Here is a 20364-nt window from a genome sequence, read left to right on the forward strand (position 1 = left end):
TGCGTGAGTGTGGCTGTGTGTGTGATTGAGAGAGGCTGCGAATGCGAGGCAGGGGCTGTGCACGGCGCCGTGTGCGCCCTCGAGGAGGAATCTGAGACAGCGAGGCTCGTGCCTGAAAGCTGTCTCACATTCCTCCGAACACGCCGGCAATAGGTGCTTCGCTGCTTCGCGCTCGCCCTAAAAACGGGAGCACTACTGAGCAGCGGTTCTGTTACACCTCACTGGTGGAACCCAAGGCCCTTGTTTGGACATGTTCTACACTTAACGACACAAGTACACCGTTTTCAATGAGTCTCTCGTTTCTTTACCTGGTGTCACAACAAAAGAAATTAAAGTGATGTGTTTTTTGAGGAGTAATTCACGGAAGTCAATTCACTAAAATGGTATAGCAGCGGAAGTGACATCAAGCACCCTTTGACCTCTGACACCACCCCGGAGTTAATCGCGTGTCGCCTCCTTAACCCCTCACAAGTCTGCTATTTGCTGCTAAGGGGCCGCGGGAATGACAAAGTGTGGACACTGGGCTCTTTAAAGCCCTTCTTACTTTCTGTTCTTGCATGGCTTTCATGACCCCTAGCACCAGGGGTAGCAAAGGGCACGCCAAGGGAAGCTTCTGCTAACTCCGATTAGCCCCCTCTGACGTCTATGAAGAGGTTAAGCAAGAGAGGGGACACACCCTTCTGCAGCATACTACACCCCATTCCAAAAAGAAACACATTCACACAATTTGTGAGACGCATTCTTTGTTGTTATGTCAGTTACCGAGATGATTCCATGTGTTCTATAGAATGTTTCCATACCTCAATTTCTCCATAATTAATTTCGTTTGCCAATATATTTTTTCCGGTAACACTTCCTACATAAGGTCAAAACAAAAACAACAGCCTTCCAACCACGCCCCTGCACGGTGTAGTTTGCTATCCGTGTGGGTAAGTGCTTCAAAGCCTGGTGTTGAGGTAGTTAGCGCTATACAAATGAAACAACACAATGCAGTACAGCACCTGCGCTGCGCTTGACACAGAGGTTGGAGCAAACAGAATGTCTTACCTTCCACAATACCCCAAGGGTAAAGGCGGCCTCGTACCCTCTGCCCTTTGGCCTCTACCACGGTGTTGCTGCCGATGACTGCAAAAGGGGCGCTTTCCTGAAATGGTATAAAATAGGCAGTTATGAAACGCTATATTGGTGACTGTTAGACTTCTAGGCACATCTGTGGCATACTCTAGTGTTATCGAAGCAGGCCCACGCACGGGTGGGTCTGTGTAAAACGCATCATGAAATTGCTTCAGAAATAATAAATCCTGTTACTTGATTCCTTTAATGTAGAACTTTACTCAGACATTTACAACAAATGCATGCTTTAAATGTTTTTTTCTTGATTTTTTTTTCCAGGAATATTTTGTTGTGGCTGATGTCCTGAAAATAACACAAACATATAACAACGGTTACTAAGTCTTAGAAAGGAGCCGATGTCGAGGATGGGGGATCACGTGACTGCATCACCTGGTGCCTCTGTCGCTTATGTCAGCATTTTCCATTTCAGCCATCACCTGCCCTTACCTCACTGCGATAATTCTGAATTTATGTCAAGACTGGAGGCTCCCAATATGTGCAATCGCCTTTCCTTTCTACTCTCCCAGCAGCAATAAGGAGTAGAAATGAGCATGGCCGCAGTAGTAGTGTAGTGCTTTTTTTTATATAGCGCACGTATCACCCCCGAAGGGGTCTCAAGGCGCTGTGCACATTCCGCAGTGGAACCCTTCCTGGCCTTTCCCTGTGAAGTGCCCACTCCTGGGCACCCCCAAGGTGAAGCCTGGCATCCTAGCGCTGTTGGGGCCATTGTGTAGATTACACAAGCTACTGCCAAGAGTCACAGAGTGGGGCCCATGATTAGAATAGGCACAGAGGCGAGAATTATCAGGTCCGGGGAGATTGAGCCCAAGACCCGCCGAGGCCGGAATTGAACCCTGGTCCGGGCCAGACCTCTGCATCAGGGTCTGCCGCTCTAACCATTGAGCCACAGTAGTGCACCCCTTGCACTAAAGCCCTCCCTGTAAGACTCACACCCCTCAGTTTGTTGCATCAGTACATGCTGAGGTTCTAAAGATGTAAGACCCAAATCACTACTGCTCACCTTCAGCTCTCGGTCCTGTTGCTTAAACTCGTCATCTTCATCCGAATCACACTCCGGGAACTGATAGACCTTGATCCCAAACTTGTCGATCTCTTCTCGGATCTGTGCAGGGCGGGGAAAAAACAGGTTAATGGCAGGGTAGATTCAAGGTGATCACCTATGTGGCCTCTGTCCAACAAGAGGAACATCCAAAAATCGATATAACATCAACGGCAAAGATGGCGTCCATGTCGCACCGAGCGCGCGCAAGGAAACACTACGTGGAGGCCTTGAGCCTCTGGCACCTTCATGGAGAATGCAACACATCCATGTACATCCAAGAAGCACTCAAAACCATCTTTGGGGCATGGAGCACTTCCACAACAAATCACGTGAAGAATGGAGCGCCCAGAACATGCACAGACCATGTGACACAACCTCAGAGCTTCTAAAACACCTACAGAGCATGAGACACACCCATGGAGCAGCCAAAACACAGAGCATGAGACACACCCATGGAGCAGCCAAAACACAGAGCATGTGATACACCCACAGGGCACAAAGAGCACATACACTAAGCATCCCACGCCTCCATGGGAAATCTGGCACATTCATGACAATTTGCACACTACTACACAGTATTTGATATACCCAGGATCATTCACACAGCAGCCATGGAGCATCAAAAAAACACATACATGAATCAAACACAAAAATGCAACACAGCATATGTGAACGATCCATAACACACAGACAGACCATCTGACACACCCACTGAGCACCAGAACTTTCATGGAACATCCAACAAATTCAAGGATCATGCCAAATCTACACAGAACATCAGACATGTCCATGGAGAGTCCAAAAAAATACATGAGCAATCACATCAGTGAAGCGTATGATTCTTCCATGGACCACCCAATAATACAACACATCCAAGACCCCTGAGACACACTGACGCACCATCAGCCACATTTGTTCACCATCTGACGTATCCATGCACTGCTGACACATCCAAGTATAATTAGACACATATGTGCAAAGACAGCACATCTATGCCCTGTGTGACCGATCCAGGAACCATCTAACACATCCAAGCTCCATCTGACACACACATGTGCAAAGCGCCAGATCCATGAAATATCTGCCAAATCCATGGACTATTCGGCATCCATGCACTGTCCGACACATACATAGAGCATATACATATTCATGACGCATCCAACAACTTAAAGGATCATGCAGACCATACCGGGAGCATCAACCACAGCCATGGACAGTCCCAAGAAATCAGTGATGCATCTAAGACATCTACATAGGGTTAACTCACAATTAAACATGTTAATTAGCGTTTAGGGTCTGACAAATCTATGGAGTATACAAATATGTAAATGGTCTGTTCAAAACATTCATCTAGCATCGACCACATGCATGGACACATCATCAGATCCATGTACCACTGAGTTGGGTAGATGGAAACATCTACAGAACCAAGTGGCATCAAACACATTCCTGGAAACACCAACACATCCATGCAAAACTGAACGCATCTATGGAAAAACCAATGCATCCATGTAGCATTAGAAACCACCATGGAAACACTAACACATCCATGTAGCATGGAACACATCTGTTGAAAAAACAGCACATTCATGTACCTTTAGATAAACTCATGGAAACAACAAGACATCCATTTAGCATTAAACACATCCATGGGAACACGAACAAAATCCATGTATCATTTAAGAGATCTTTGGAAAAACCAAGACATCCATGTAGCATCCATGTAGAATTAGAGACAACCATGGAAACACCAACAAATCCATGTAGTATCTATCACATCCATGGAAACACCAACACATTCATAGACACATCAGCGGATCCGTGTAGTACTATTCACACTCGTGGAAACACCAAGATATCCACGTAGCATTAAACACATCCCTGGAAACACCAACCAATCCATCTAGTATAGAACACATACATGGAAACACCAACACATCCATGGACACACCAGTAGATCCATGTAGCATTGAACACATTCATAGAAACACCAACATATTCATTTACCATTGGACAGATCCCCAGAAACACCAACATATTCATTTAGTATCAGATATATTAATGGAAACACTAACACATCCATGTAGCATGAAACACATTTGTTGAAAAAACAATGGGCCCGATTCACAGAATGAACTTAAGACTCAATCCTAAACTTACTACTTTTGGTATTCACAGAAGTTAGGATTTTGTCTTAAGTTTGTCTTAAGACAGACTTAAGTTAGGATTTTGTCTTAAGTCTGACTGACTGTCTTAAGTTTTTCTTAAGACAAACTTAAGACAAAATCCTAACTTCTGTGAATACCAAAAGTAGTAAGTGCATTCTGTGAATACCAAAATAGTAGTAAATTTAGGATTGAGTCTTAAGTTCATTCTGTGAATCGAGCCCAATGCATCCATGTACCATTAGATAAAATTATGTAAACAAGACATCCATGTTGCACCGAACATATTTCCCTGGAAACCTGAACAAATCCATGTAGCATTGAACACATCTTTGAAAAAACCAAAACATCCATGTAGCATTAGATACAACCGTGAAAACACCAACATATCCATGTAGCATTGAACACAGTAAAAGAAAAACACTAGCATATCCATGTAGCTTTAGACACATCCTTGGAAATACCAGCACATTCATGTAGCATCATATACATGCGTGAAACACCAACACAACACATCCATGTAATAATAAACATGTCTATGGAAAAACCAACACATCCATGTAGTTTAGAATACACTAGCTCCCGCTCAACATCAGACGTTCCACCACTCTGCACATCTTCAGGAAGAGCCTCAAGACCCGACTCTTTTGCTGATTCGGAGGTGCAGGATATCCCCCCTCCCCCGCACCTTGAGACCCTCATGGGTGAGTAGCGCACTTCACAAATTCCTGATTGATTGATTGATTGATTGACTGATTGAATACATACATGGAAATACCAACACATCAATGGACACACCAGCAAATCCATGTAGCATTGAATACATTCACGGAAACACCAACATATCCATGTAGAATAGAACACATACATGGATTACCAACACATCGATGGACACACCAGCTGATCCATGTTACATTGAACACATCCATGGGCACACTAGCTGATCCATGTAACATTGAACACATCCATGGACACACCAGCAGATCCATGAAGCATTGAACACGTTCATGGAAGCATCAACATGTCTATGTAGCATCAAATACAATCAAAGAAACACCAACATATCCATGTAGTATAGAACACATACATGGTTTGCCAACACATCCATGGGCACACTAGCTGATCCATGTAACATTGAACACATCCATGGACACACCAGCAGATCCACGTAGCATTTAACACATTCATGGAAACACCAACATGTATATGGAGCAACAAACACAATCAAAGAAAAACCAACATGTCCATGTAGCTTGGGACACATCCCTGGAAACACAAACACATTCATGTAGCATCAGCTACATCCATGGAAACACCAACACATTCATATAGTAATAAATACGTCTATGGAAAAACCAACACATCCATGTAGCATTGAGCAGATCTTTATAAAAAACAACACAATTATGTAGCATTAGATAAAAACCATGGAAGCAACAACACATAGCAATGAACATATCCTTGGCACAGCAGCAGATCCATGTAGTGATGGGCAGATTCACGGAGATACAAACATATCCATGTAGCATTGAAAACAATCAGGGAAACACCAACACATTCATGTAGTATTGAACACAGCCATAGGAAATACCAACAAATCCAGCGAGCATCGGACTCATCCCACATATCCCATGTAGCATTGAATACATCTAATGAAAACCAACACATCTGTGTAGCATAATACAACCATGGAGACACCATGGCATCCAAGTATCATCAAGCACATCCATGAAAACACCAAGACATGCATGGGGAGGCCAATATGTCCATGTAGCACTAAATACATTCATCGAAACACCAACACATACATGTAGCATGAAACACATCCCTTGAAAGACCAAAACATCCATGTAGCGTGAAACACATCTATGGAAAAGCCAATGCATCCATGTAGCATCAGATATTACCTTGGAAACACCTACACATCCATGTAGCATCTAACACATCCATAGAAAAACCAACACATACATGGATACGTCAACAGATCCATGTAGCATTGAGCACAATCATGGAAACAACAACACATCCATGTAGCATCAAATAAATCAATGGAAACACCAACAAACCTATTTCTCATTGAATGCTTCTGTGTAACCACCATCCCATCCATGAAGCGTTGAACACATTCGTGGAAACACTAACATATCCATGTAGCATGGGACACATCCCTGGCGACAGCTACACATTTATGTAGCATTGAATAAAACCATGGAAATACCAACACATCCATGTAGTATTGGACACATCCCTGAAAATACCAACATATCCACGTAGCATCAAATAAATCAATGGAAACAGCAACATGTCTATTTAGCACTGAATGCTTCTGTGTAGCCACCATCACACACATGAAGGATTGAATACATCCATTGAAACACCACACCACCCATGTAGCATCAGACACACCTATGGAAACACTACAAAATCCATGTAGCGACAAACGCTTCAATGGAAACACCAACATAGCTATGTGGCATTGAAAACTGACACATCAAACACATTTATCCAGCATTAGACACACCCATGGACTTTTTAGCACATCCATGAGGCCTCTCACATATCACTTGTTGCACCCACAGAGTGTCACCACATTCATGCAGCATCATCACGCGCATAGAGCATCTATCAAAATCATGGAGTATCAAACACATTCTTAGAAAATGTGGCAAATATGACAGAGCATCAGACACGCCTTCGATGGATAAAGCACATTCTTGAAACATGCTAATTCCCCAAAGCACACAGCTTACCCACAAAGAGTAATTCTGCAAGAGGTATCTGAATACTAAAAACTGGCTGATCACCTTTGAATTGTGCAAGTCACTGGCCATTTAAAGCTAGATTTCAACATTACTTTTACCTGTAGTTACAGACTATACCATGCCAAGCTGCAGGGGAGAGTTGTTTCTGAGTGGTTGGACAAGCAAGAAATATGGTGAGGCATAAAAGCAAATTGTTAAAGGTGAATCTCTGTCCTTAAATTCAACTCCCCCTCCGGACAGGCTCCATCCTATCGTAGGAATACTTTGGTCTGGGACTAAAGACTGTTTCCAGAAAAGCCGCCTCTGTGCCCTCCTCTGTCTCTTGAAGCTGAAAAGAAAAGCCCTCAATGTCTCACCCTCTCCTTCAGCTTTCGGATCTCGCTGGGTATCAGGCAGTCAGCCTTCGCAATCAGTGGCACGATGTTCACCTTCTCGTGGAGCGCCTTCATGAAGGCAACGTCTACCGGCCTCAACCTGGTGAAGAAGAGGAACCCAGATCAGGTGTCACGAAGTCAACACAGCCCATCCATGCATCGCCCTCAAAGTACTACACTGGTTCCCACTTACAAGATCCATGTTCCTCGAAGCCCTTTACATTACATATCAGGCGATACTCAGGCCAAGACCTAGGTTCATACAGTTAAAACTCAGACTTTACAACCCAAAGCGAAGCCTCATAAATGTCAAAGCGGCTCTTAGTTAATACTTACCTCAAAATATGAACTGCAGGTAGCTGCTCCTAGGTTGAGACAAGCACATTTTGGAATGAAACTAACTAAATATTTTCGATCTATCAACAATAATTTGCATTTTGAACGGCTTTTTCCATATCGAAGATTACGCCTCTTTAAGTCCACAATGTTGATGGCTTGTATATGCTGCTTCCACGTCTATCCCCGGAGTTCTTTTTTTCTGCCAAATGTGTACCTTGTTAAATGTTGAGCACAAGAGTTTGTCTTCTCTGGAGGGGTTATGGCAGAGCGAGGTTGTGCATCGACTTTCGAGAACTGAACAAAAACATATTGGTGGACAACTTCCCTTTGCCACGCATCAACGAACTGTTGGCCCAGACCAAGGGAATCCAGTGGTTCTCTACAATAGATCTCACAGCGGCATACCACCAGATTCTGCTACACCCCTCATGTAGGAAGCTGACCTCGTTCATTACCCCGTTTGACTGCTACAGATTCCGGCGTCTACCCTTCGGACTGGCCTCGGCTGCGTCTGTATTTCAAAAACTCATGCACAGATTATTCAAGGACAGTAAAAACGTGGGTTATCATGGGTACGACCCAACAGGAGCACAATGCCCCCCTCTGGAAAATGTTGCAGACACTCTCCGACAACGGCCTTACTGCAAAACTAGGGAAGTGTAAATTCGGACTGCGCAAGGTCACCTACCTAGGGCACAAGATAGGGGACCAAGGGATCTCCCCCAAAAAGGCTAATATAGAGGCTATCAAGGCGGCACCCCAACCTTGGACCAAAAAAGAAGTCCATTCTTTTCTCGGCCTAGCAAAATTCTACAGCACGTTTGTCCGCAACTTTGCCACCAAGACCCACAGCATGCTCCAACTATTGAACGATAAGAATAGTTTCAGTTGGACGGCGGAATCCAATCGGGAATTCGAAACCATTAAGAAGGACATCTGCGAAGCCATTCCTCTTCAGGGGTTCGACTGTGGGCTCCCCAGCATATTGACCTCGGATTTTAACGAGAAGGGGCTGGGAGCAGTGATATCGCACGATTCCAAGGTCGGCACAGAGACCACAATCGGATTTGCATTGCGGTCGCTCACCCCCAACTAAGAGAAATTCAGCGTAATTGAAAAGGAGATGTTGCCAGCCACCTGGGCCATGGGCAAGTTTCGGCAATACCTCTGGGGTGTCAGGTTTCTCCTCAGAACGGACCACAAACTGCTGATAAAAGTTTTAACGTCCATGGGCCACATGACTGCCACCCCGCGCATCGTCAAAATGGCTCTCAAACTCCTGGATTTTGTTTATGACGTGGAATACGTACCCGGCCAAAAGAACAAAGTAGCGGACTTCCTCAGCCTCTCTGCTGCCATGGAAGCAGCACCCCAACCCAGTGACTGGGATGAGTACCAAATGGCATTCATGGAAGACAATGAAACCATCATAAGTGCACGGGACTGGTCACATTAGCCCGAGTGAAAACATTCATCACAAGTGGTTGGCCTGACAAGAAGCAGTTGGCGGAGGATACTCAGAAGTTTTGGGAAGTGAGGGATAAACTCTCCCTCAGCGACGACGCTGTTTTTTTACTCAGGGGTGACAAAGTAGTTCCTCCCAAAGCATTGCTGGACCGCATCCTGTGCATAGTGCATGAAGGCCACTTGTGCATCGTGAAGTCAAAGAGGAGACTCAAGCAGTCATACTGGTGGCCCGCCATCAACACCTACGTGGAGAAGTATGTACGGGCATGTCAGCACTGCATCAATGCGAACAAATCCCTCACTCTCCTGCGGCCCCCGATGGGTGAATTCGCCACGCCCTCAAACCCCTGGGAAGAACCTTCAGTCGACATATTGGGACCCATCCTGGATTCTTGGGGTGTGCCCAAATTTGTGATCGTCCTGGTCGACAGAAACTCAAAATGCCCGGAAGTGGAGGTCTTGAGAGAGCGGACACAGACGCAATCATCACATTTCTCACTAATGCCTTCTTGAGGGAGGGCATCCAGAGGACCATCACCTGTGACAACGGACCCCAATTTACCTCCGACAAATGGACGGCATTCACCCGGAGGAATGGAATCAAGACAGAGCACACACCGGTGTACCATCCAGCGGAAAACAGACTGGCTGAACGCTTTAACCGCCTCATCATGGGCTCAGTCCAAGTCGCAATCAGTGCAGGCAAGAACTGGGAAACAGAGCTCAAGAACACGATATGGGCTTACCGCATCACTCCCACGCTAACTGGATACAGTCCATTCAAGATCCTACGTGGCAGAGAACCATTCACGAGAGACAATCTTGTGTTGATGAAAATGAAACTACAAAGCAAGTGGTTCCCGGCGGTGGTTAGAAGCAACATTGAGAGGGCCCAGAAAATTTACAAAGCCATCTATGATAGAAGGCATGGCATCAGGGACGTCGCTTTGGCAGTCGTAGACTGGGTCAGAGTGAAACTGAGCCACCTCGGCAAGAAGGGCGAAAGTAAGTTCAGCAAACCACTACAGATCAAGGAACTCTATTCCCGCTCCGCCCTCTTGAGTGATGGCAAAGTGTGGTCGCACAGCCGCATGGCTAAGTACACCAAAGTCTCACGATGGTCAGCCCACAACAGTACTGACAGACCTGGCTACGAAGGCGAGGACACAGAAGCTGATATCGGATCTACGTCTGCAGCCTCCAGAAGTTCTGGCGCCTTAGGGGAGTCCGGGGGCGACATTGGACTAAGTAGCAACAGGAATTCCACACACCATCTCAAGAGACCAAAGATGCAGGCAACAAAGACACTAGGCAAAGGCCACCGAGCGTACATAACGAGAGTCAAGCGGAGAGCAACACACAGACAACATTGCGGACACAAGTGGAGCAGGCCTCTTCAACACGCACCAGTACAGGCATGTTAGTGGCGCGTCCCAGTAGATACAAAGAGTTTGAAATCTGACTCCCTAGGAAGTGAATCCTCATCCAACGGGGGGACAGCCTCAGCATAATACCTCTCTCCTCTTCTGTACCCTTTCGGCTAGCGCCCCCAGAACAGCATTACCCAGACCTGTTGTTCACAAGGTTCGTACATACACATAGCAAATGCATAGTTACGTATTCTTCGTTATTGTTGTTGTAAAGGGAGGGGATATGTGGTGTCGCGGTCTAGTGGTTGGTAACCACGTGACCTGGAGAGGCTGATGGGAGGGTGCGCTGCGTCCCACCATTCATTAGTACTCATTAGCGGTGATCGCAAGTGTTTATTGTACGGAGAAATAAAGATCTATATAAACACCTCCACACGGTGTATTATGGCCATCTTTCTGACACCACATACCATGAGCATGCATAAGTGTGCAACGATCTCCAGGACCATGACACTTGTGCAATGAACCACAAAACCATGTATTCTTGCGCAATGGACCCAAAACACTCTCTTGCTCAGTGAGCCGCAGTACCACACTATGGAGTGATCCTTTATAAGAAAAGGCGTCTCCCATCAGTAGACAGAAAGCATATACAGTACGAACTTTGAACACAGGCTTTTAGCGTCACTATACTGCGAGTTTTCACTATTGCAATATGCACAAGAGCAGTCGATGTTCACCGTGAGGCAGTGCCTTAAAGATATAAATGTGCAGGGTATATAGTAACTTTCACCATGAGACAGTACACATGCTACTAAGGGAATTGAGGAATAAAGAGATGATAATTTGCACACAACCACACTGTTTGGTTAGGTGAAAGCGTCAGATTTAGAACCCAGGGTGCCTGGAAATTAACTTTTCAAATGAATCTCTCAAACAGACCCATCTTCTGGCTTAAACAGGGATAGGTAGGGTGACTGGTAAGGACCCAGTTCTTCTGCTTTGCCTCTTTCTTTTCTTCTATTGGTTGTAAACCCTCCTAGTCTTCCGGTCTGTGGTTGCTACAAAACTATAAATTGTCTCTTGCGCCCGTTCTGGATTGGTTTCATTTCTTGTACTGGTTTTACCTTCAGCAAGCAGCTTCTCTGCATTTTGTGTCTCCCAGAACAGAAGCCTTATAGAGCCACAGATGGAGACAGATACGAATGCTGGTCTCTGATTGGCTCAGTCAGCGGTAATACCTCTCATTCTAATGCACACACATACAGATTGCACATATATGATCCATAGGGGTGAATACTCACCCATGGCCGAACGGCGAGATGAAGTAGAGGCAGCAGTGGACACGGTTGTCCTGGATATTCTTCCGGTTCAAGCCGCTTTCATCCCGGAAGTACTGCTCGAACTGCTGGTCCACATAGTCTGTAATGGCCTTCCAGCTGTAGGGGATGGACAGCACAATATAAAGTGTGCTTCAAGTGGGGGGTAATTGATATAGGAGACAACACAAATGAACAGTACAAATCCCTACAGGGGATTTCAACCTTTGCATAAGTTTCCAGCTACAAGAGTATTCTGATCACATACAACTTAAATAAAAACACAAATTTTTACGCCGTTTTGAGGCTGTGTTTTTAACACAAAACTCTTCCAACAAAATGACTGAGTTAAACACTCGTCACTCATATCTGCTTCTATGTAAAGCACGTGAGGGAAAGGCAACACAGCCATCCAATGGTGATACAGTGAGTACCATTGAGGTGAGTAATAGTAACACCCATTGTTTACAGTGATAAGAAATGGTAGAAGTAAGATGTGAAGCGCTATTTAAAAAATATATATTATTTGTATTGAAAACACAGTCTAATATTCAAATTTTATGGGGTAAAGAATTAAACTAACCAGCCACTCTCTAGCCTTTTCAATACATGTAAATATTATCGGCTTGGTCTGAGCGTTCCTGGAAACGGTTTACTAAAGGTTTGAGACCTCACAGGCAGAAAACAATAAGGAGAAAATGATCATGTTTTTATGTATTTTAAGGGCATGTGTTTCACCCAAAGATTGGACACAAAGGGCCAGATTCACAAAGGTAGATATCCAGGTGTATATTCACTCACATATATATTTACTGCTACACCTAGGTGTAATGCCACTCTTCTGCTATTCACAATTTCTGAGTGGCGATTTACAACTGGGTGTTGACTTAAGAGTCTCCGCACTCTCATATCAGCAGATAGGGCGTCCTACAACAGGATTTATATGAGCGTAAAGTTACTACTAGTCACTTTGCACTATAATTGGAGATTTCTACTACTGTGGTGTGGGTCTCCCTATGGGAAAGGATAGAAAAATGTATTAATGTTTATTATTGTTTTAAAAAATGTATAAAACAATATTTATGATTAACCTATAAAATATCACTGGACATTAACTCTGATTAAAAGTGTGCAAAACTATTTATTTGAACTGTATTCATTTAATTTATAAATACGTTTTAAAAACTAATTTAAAATTTTCAAATTCTCACTAACATTGTAACTGTATTTAATATGTAGTAAATTTTGTTGAAAGTTTTGTAATTCATTATTTTTAATTACTTTAATATTTTTAATAAAAGTTGAGACTTCTAAATTATATTTTCACACTACATTTATTATACAATTTTTTCACAATATAATAATGAATAATTGTATGAATATCTACGTGTGAGGTGAGCTCAGCGACTTTAGTCGAGTTCTCTACCCAAAAAAGATAGGAGAGATTGGAGCCTCTGGCCATATTTGTGCATTGCATCGAGTAGTATGTAAATAATACTACTGTAGTACAACTTTACGTACTACATAATGCAGTATTGTGAATCGGGCCCCTTGATTTGCTGCAAAACACAGGCTTGTTCACAAAGGTAAATATACAAGTGTATATTCACACACCTGTATATTTACTACTACACCTAGGTGAATTCCACCATTACAGAGATACATGCAGGTGTAGACTTACATGTTTCCGTTCCTCAGATCTAGGGGTGGAGTTTCGTACAACAGGATTTACAAGTGTAAAGTTACTACTAGTCACGTACCACACTTACGTGGAAAAGTTAGGAGAGGAAGCGATCCCAGCCCTTATGTTTGTGAATAGCATTTTGAAGTGAGTACTAGTACGGCTGTCAGGGCTTTAAGTGGGCCGGGTCTCAAGGGGTCTGAGCACCGGCAGTTTTTTTCAGGGGGCCTCGAAACGGGTCTCTATCGGGCTCTGTCTTGATCCCTGGCATAGGTGGTCCGTTTTTTTTCCGGACTGCAGTGACAGCAGTTTGCTGTCACTGCAGTCCGGAAAAAAATGCTAGGGTGCTAGAGCCTGATAGAGACCCGTTTTGAGAAAGCAGGCATATAGATGTGCCCTGCTCACACTGCTCACTTCTCACTAGGGGAGAAGTTACGGTATGATGTCATGCCAGGAGAATCATTTTCTCTCTGGATTTCCATTCTCTTTTTGAAACTGCAGGAGCAGCAACTTTGTGTTAGGGTCACGAGGGCTTTAAGTGGAAGCTTTTTCAACATTATATGTAACAAGCCATAGTTGCAGCTTATTTATCTTATGCAACTAATAACCATTGACAAAGCCAATAGTCCTGACTTGTAGATGTTACTTGTTGTATCATATATCTGGATGTAATGACAGAAACAGCAAAATACAAGTCGGGCGACACACTATGCTAAACACAGATTTTTTGCGTAAGTGTTGGAAAGCCACGCCCCTAATTACACTGACCACGCCCCTTTGAGAGACCCCCCAGTATTTTCATCCCACTTAAAGCCCTGACTGCTGTACTACTATTTTATGTGCTATACAATGCAGCTTGTAAGTGGGACCTTGACTGTCCCACAGAAAAACACTAATAGAGAAGATTCTCTTTTTCAGTGTAATTAACAATTTGACCACATGAGGGCGAACCGAGATCAGTTTTCCAATGTGAGTGTTTCTGTCACCCTGGCATCTCTGTGACCTTCAATAATGTATATTCTTATTTTGGAGAATGGAATGCAGGCGATGAGAATATCGAATGCAAGACAAAGGGAGCGTCTAAACAGGTCAAAGGGTGATTGTAACACAACTCAATGAGAGAATGTCACACAAGTCAACAGGTGATTGCAACGCGAGTCAACGAGACAGAGTGTAACTCAAGTCAATAAGAGAATGTCACACAAGTCGGCAGTCTGAAACGCAAGTCAAAGAGAGAGTGTAATGCAAGTCAATAAGACTGTAATGCAAGTCAATAAGGCTGTAATGCAAGTCAAAGAGAAAGTGTAATGCAAGTCCATAAGACTGTAATGCAAAGCAGTGGGAAAGTATGACGCAAGGGAATGAGAAATGACAATGCAAGTTGATGGGTGATTAGAATGCAAATAAATAAGACAGTGTAACACAAGTCCAAGAGACAGTGTAACACAAGTCCAAGAGACAGTGTAACACAAGAAAATGAGACAGTGTAACTCAAGAAAATGAGACAGTGTAGCACAAGTCAATAAGAGAGTGCAAAGCAAGGCAGTGATAGAACATAACGCAAGTCGATAGAGTGCAATGCAACTCAACGGGTGTTCAAGGGGTGATTGTAATGCAAGTCAATGAACCAGTGTAACAGAAGTCCGCGAGATAGCATGACGCACGTCAGTAAGAGATTGTAACAAAAATCCATTGGGTGATGGTAACGCAAGTGAATGTGTGACTGTAACACAAGTTACTAGGGGGCTGTAAAGCAAGTCAATGATACAATGAAAGATTATAATGTGAGAGTTTGTTCTACACGTCAGGAGCGATTATAATGCACGCCTATGAGTGACTGTAGTGCAAGTCAGAGAGCGATTGTAATCATTGTAGGGCAAGTCAGTGAACGACTGAGGTGCAAGTTAATGTGTGACAGCAACAAAAGTCATTAGGAGATTGTAATGCGAGGCACTGAAAGAGCCCTGAAGTGGACAGTAAGCAACTAGGGAAGTTCCAAAGAAACAACCTGGATTTAGATAAGATTGTAACACCCTCCGAATCTCAAACTATTCAGAAACCCTCATGGATAAAAGGCTGGGCCAGTAGTTTTCAATCTATTTAGATCACCACATTGAGGCATCACAGCCTGTGTCCTGGGACACGTTTCTGCATTCAGAGGCTGTGACAAAGTATAGCCAGAATACCCGCATACCACTCTCGTGACGTGAGGCCTCCTGTACCCAGCATACTACTCTTGTGACGTGAGGCCTCGTGTAGCCCCATACTAGGCCTCGTGTACCCCGCATACTACTCTTGTGAAGTGAGGCCTCATGTACCCCCAAACTAGGCCTCGTGTACCCCGCATACTACTCTTGTGACGTGAGGCCTCGTGTACCCCCAAACTAGGCCTCGTGTACCCCGCATACTACTCTTGTGAAGTGAGGCCTCATGTACCTCCAAACTAGGCCTCGTGTACCCCGCATACTACTCTTGTGACGTGAGGCCTCGTGTACCCCCAAACTAGGCCTCGTGTACCCCGCATACTACTCTTGTGAAGTGAGGCCTCATGTACCCCCATACTAGGCCTCATGTGCCCCGCATACTACTCTTGTGACGTGAACTCTCATGCGGCCTCCATACCACTCTTGTGACGTGAGGCCTCCTGTACCCAGCATACTACTCTTGTGACGTGAGGCCTCGTGTACCCCCAAACTAGGCCTCGTGTACCCCGCATACTACTCTTGTGAAGTGAGGCCTCATGTACCCCCAAACTAGGCCTCGTGTACCCCGCATACTACTCTTGTGACGTGAGGCCTCGTGTACCCCCAAACTAGGCCTCGTGTACCCCGCATACTACTCTTGTGAAGTGAGGCCTCATGTACCCCCATACTAGGCCTCATGTGCCCCGCATACTACTCTTGTGAAGTGAGGCCTCATGTACCCCCATACTAGGCCTCATGTGCCCCGCATACTACTCTTGTGACGTGAGGCCTCGTGTACCCCCAAACTAGGCCTCGTGTACCCCGCATACTACTCTTGTGAAGTGAGGCCTCATGTACCCCCAAACTAGGCCTCGTGTACCCCGCATACTACTCTTGTGACGTGAGGCCTCGTGTACCCCCAAACTAGGCCTCGTGTACCCCGCATACTACTCTTGTGAAGTGAGGCCTCATGTACCCCCATACTAGGCCTCATGTGCCCCGCATACTACTCTTGTGAAGTGAGGCCTCATGTACCCCCATACTAGGCCTCATGTACCCCACATACTACTCTTGTGAAGTGAGGCCTCATGTACCCCCATACTAGGCCTCATGTGCCCCGCATACTACTCTTGTGACGTGAGGCCTCGTGTACCCCCATACTAGGCCTCATGTACCCCGCATACTACTCTTGTGAAGTGAGGCCTCATGTACCCCCATACTAGGCCTCATGTGCCCCGCATACTACTCTTGTGATGTGAGGCCTCGTGTACCCCCATACTAGGCCTCATGTACCCTGCATACTACTCTTGTGACGTGAGGCCTCGTGTACCCCCATACTAGGCCTCATGTACCCCGCATACTACTCTTGTGAAGTGAGGCCTCATGTACCCCCATACTAGGCCTCATGTGCCCCGCATACTACTCTTGTGAAGTGAGGCCTCATGTACCCCCATACTAGGCCTCATGTGCCCCGCATACTACTCTTGTGAAGTGAGGCCTCATGTACCCCCATACTAGGCCTCATGTGCCCCGCATACTACTTTTGTGAAGTGAGGCCTCATGTACCCCCATACTAGGCCTCATGTGCCCCGCATACTACTCTTGTGAAGTGAGGCCTCATGCAGCCTCCATACCACTCTTGTGACGTCAGGCCTCCTGTACCCCCATACTAGGCCTCGTGTACCCCTCATACTAGGCCTCGTGTACCCCGCATACTACTCTTGTGACGTGAGCCCTCATGCGGACTCCATATCACTCTTGTGACGTGAGGCCTCGTGTACCCCCATACTAGGCCTCATGTACCCCTCATACTAGGCCTCGTGTACCCCGCATACTACTCTTGTGATGTGAGACCTCATGCGACCTCCATATCACTCTTGTGACGTGAGGCCTCGTGTACCCCGCATACTACTCTTGTGATGTGAGACCTCATGCGGACTCCATATCACTCTTGTGACGTGAGGCCTCGTGTACCCCGCATACTACTCTTGTGATGTGAGACCTCATGCGGACTCCATATCACTCTTGTGACGCAAGGCCTCATGTACCCAGCATACTACTCTTGTGACGTGAGTTCTCATGCGGACTCCATATCACTCTTGTGATGTGAGCCCTCGTATACCCTATGTACTATTCTGTGACGTGGGTCCTCATGGCTCATACCCTGGTACCCCTTCGTCGAACACATGTACCCCTCCTACCACTCTGTGTTGTTGACCGCGTCGCCAAACCCGGGCGTGTCCACAATGGTGAGCTTCAGTTTCACGCCTTTCTCCTCGATGTCCACTGTGTGCTTCACAATCTCCACCGTCTGGTTGATCCGCTCTGTAACAAGAGGCGGAAAAAGGTCAGTGGCTCTAACACTGGACAGTGACTGTACATCAGGAACCATTGTTAGCAGCGGGACATCAGTGAACAGCACACAAAGAGGGTTGTTGTGCTATCAAGAGCAGATGCGCAGGGCAATCTGAGACTTTGGAAGAAGGTACTTACCTGTAACAACTCGTTTAGAGGTTGCAATCTATTATGCTTTCACGTTATATTACATCAACTGACGTCACTTATAATCCACGCGATGTGCTTCCAAAGAGCTGCTTCAGGACTTCTTCATTTACAAACTCTTACACCTTGTGCTTAAATGAGGAAAATAACCCCTTGTCTCCATTGCTGTTTGCGCTGGAGCCATTAGCGGCCTGGATCCGATGGGACCCCATGATTCGAGGACTAAACTGGACTTCGACTTGGGAGGACCGCATCTCTCTATATGCGGAAATGACGTGCTGTTATATCTGTCTTCCCCAAGATTCTCAATATTAGTACTTTTAAATATTTGTGAAATCTTCGGTCGGGCATCGGGTTATACCATCAATTGGTCCAAATCAGTGTTGTTCGTCCTTAAGGGCCCGCCCCCATTGCTCCCGGCGGACTGCCCACTTACGGTCACGGAAGACTCTTTTAAATACCTGGGTATTTGGGTAACGCCCAGATCGGATGCCTTCCTCATCAAAAATTTAGAGCCCCCTCTTGAAAGATTTAGGCGTGATGTGCTACACTGGCATAACCTGCCTCTGACCCTCCTGGGCAAGGCAGCCCTTTTTAAAATGATGACACTTCCCGACTGCTTTATCTATTGGAAAATACCCCGTTCCCAGTCCCTTTAAAATATTTTTAAAATATAGAAGCGGTTGTCTCGGGCCTGTTCTGGGGAAATAAACCGGAGCGTATTTCAAGGGGTAAATTGACCCGGGGCTGGTATGACGGAGGTATAGCCCTCCAAGATATTCAGTTGTATTACTGGGCAGCCCAATTGAAAATAATTAATCAATGGTTACACACACCCCAGACGGAACCAGCGATCCAGGCAGACATGTATGAACTGGGTGAGGCTGGAGTTCTCTCCGCTCCTCTTCCCTTTTGGGACCGACAGCGTATACAATTAACATCTGGTATGCGGCACAGACTCGTCTGATATGCAAAGATACTATCACTCAAATGACCCCCCTTTAATCAGCACGTCAGCTGGGTAGACTTCGCAATAGCAAGGGATTCAGGGTCTGGGACCTAATAGGCATCTCCACGGTGGGAGATTTATTGAAGAGACGTGCGATAGTATCATTTGACCAGCTTCAGGCCCAATACGAATTAGCATCCACCGAGAAGTTTAGATATATATAGATCAAACATGCCCTGGAATCGGTTCTCCCACCAGGCACCGATGTGCCTGAGGCTACTCCTTTAGAGGACAGATTGCTTACTGAGCATATGCCCAAGAAGGCGACCTCATTTACTTATCGTAAACTAGTCAACAAAACACCAGACCCACCACTAAATTTAAAGCACAAATGGTCCACTGATTTGGGGGGAACTTGATGAAGCGGACTGGCAGACAGCACTGTCTTCCCCGCAAGAGGTGGCTATACACTCTAGACTCGGACTGGTACAGCTAAAGATATTACACTGTGTTTATAATACGAGGCTCACCCTTCACACCATAGGGCGGGCCGCACACCGCTTTTGCCTTAGGGGTTGCGGGGAGGAGGGAACATTCTTCCACACTCTATGGCAATGCCCCCAGATTGCAGCGTATTGGGCTAAAATCATGAGAACGGTGTCTCAGGTGGTCGAGATGTCAGTTGTCCCGGAGCCAAGATGTTGCCTCCTAAACCTCTGGGAGCCGAATGATCTCACCCACCCCGCTATGACTGGGTGACGCTGGGTGTAATGTATGCTAAATGAAACATAGCCAAATGTTGGGGATCCGAGGAGGTACTGACGCTTAAAGATTGGTGCATGGATTTGGATGCAGCAATGATGGCAAAGAGAGTGGGGATGTACGGCATTACGACTCGTACTGTTACAACGCGTGCCGTTACAACGCGTTTTTTTCAACGCAAGTCGTTACCACGACTTGCGTTGGAGGGGGTGCGGACTTAGGAATTTTTTTATTTACTATTCCAACACCAGCCTACGTACAGTAGGGAAGGTGTTGGATAGTAAATAAAAAAATTCCTTGTCCTGCAGCGCCCTC

The 20364-nt window shown here is 45.6% G+C and overlaps 1 protein-coding gene across 3 annotated transcripts in view; it reads right to left on the minus strand.

Moving 5' to 3' along the window:
- Positions 1–20364, minus strand: part of SEPTIN5 (septin 5) — a 333604-nt gene that overhangs the window by 31292 nt on the left and 281948 nt on the right. For all 3 annotated transcript variants that reach the window (XM_086942639.1, XM_086942641.1, XM_086942640.1), the window contains 5 exons: positions 18038–18161; positions 11958–12092; positions 7460–7577; positions 2135–2236; positions 1048–1144 (listed from right to left, as the gene is read on the minus strand). In XM_086942639.1, the coding sequence (XP_086798765.1) occupies positions 1048–1144; positions 2135–2236; positions 7460–7577; positions 11958–12092; positions 18038–18161 (576 nt within the window). The remainder of the gene's footprint in view (positions 1–1047; positions 1145–2134; positions 2237–7459; positions 7578–11957; positions 12093–18037; positions 18162–20364) is intronic.

Source organism: Lissotriton vulgaris, chromosome 11 (assembly GCF_964263255.1).
Source record: "Lissotriton vulgaris chromosome 11, aLisVul1.2, whole genome shotgun sequence".
In the NCBI taxonomy this organism is placed as follows: domain Eukaryota; kingdom Metazoa; phylum Chordata; class Amphibia; order Caudata; family Salamandridae; genus Lissotriton; species Lissotriton vulgaris.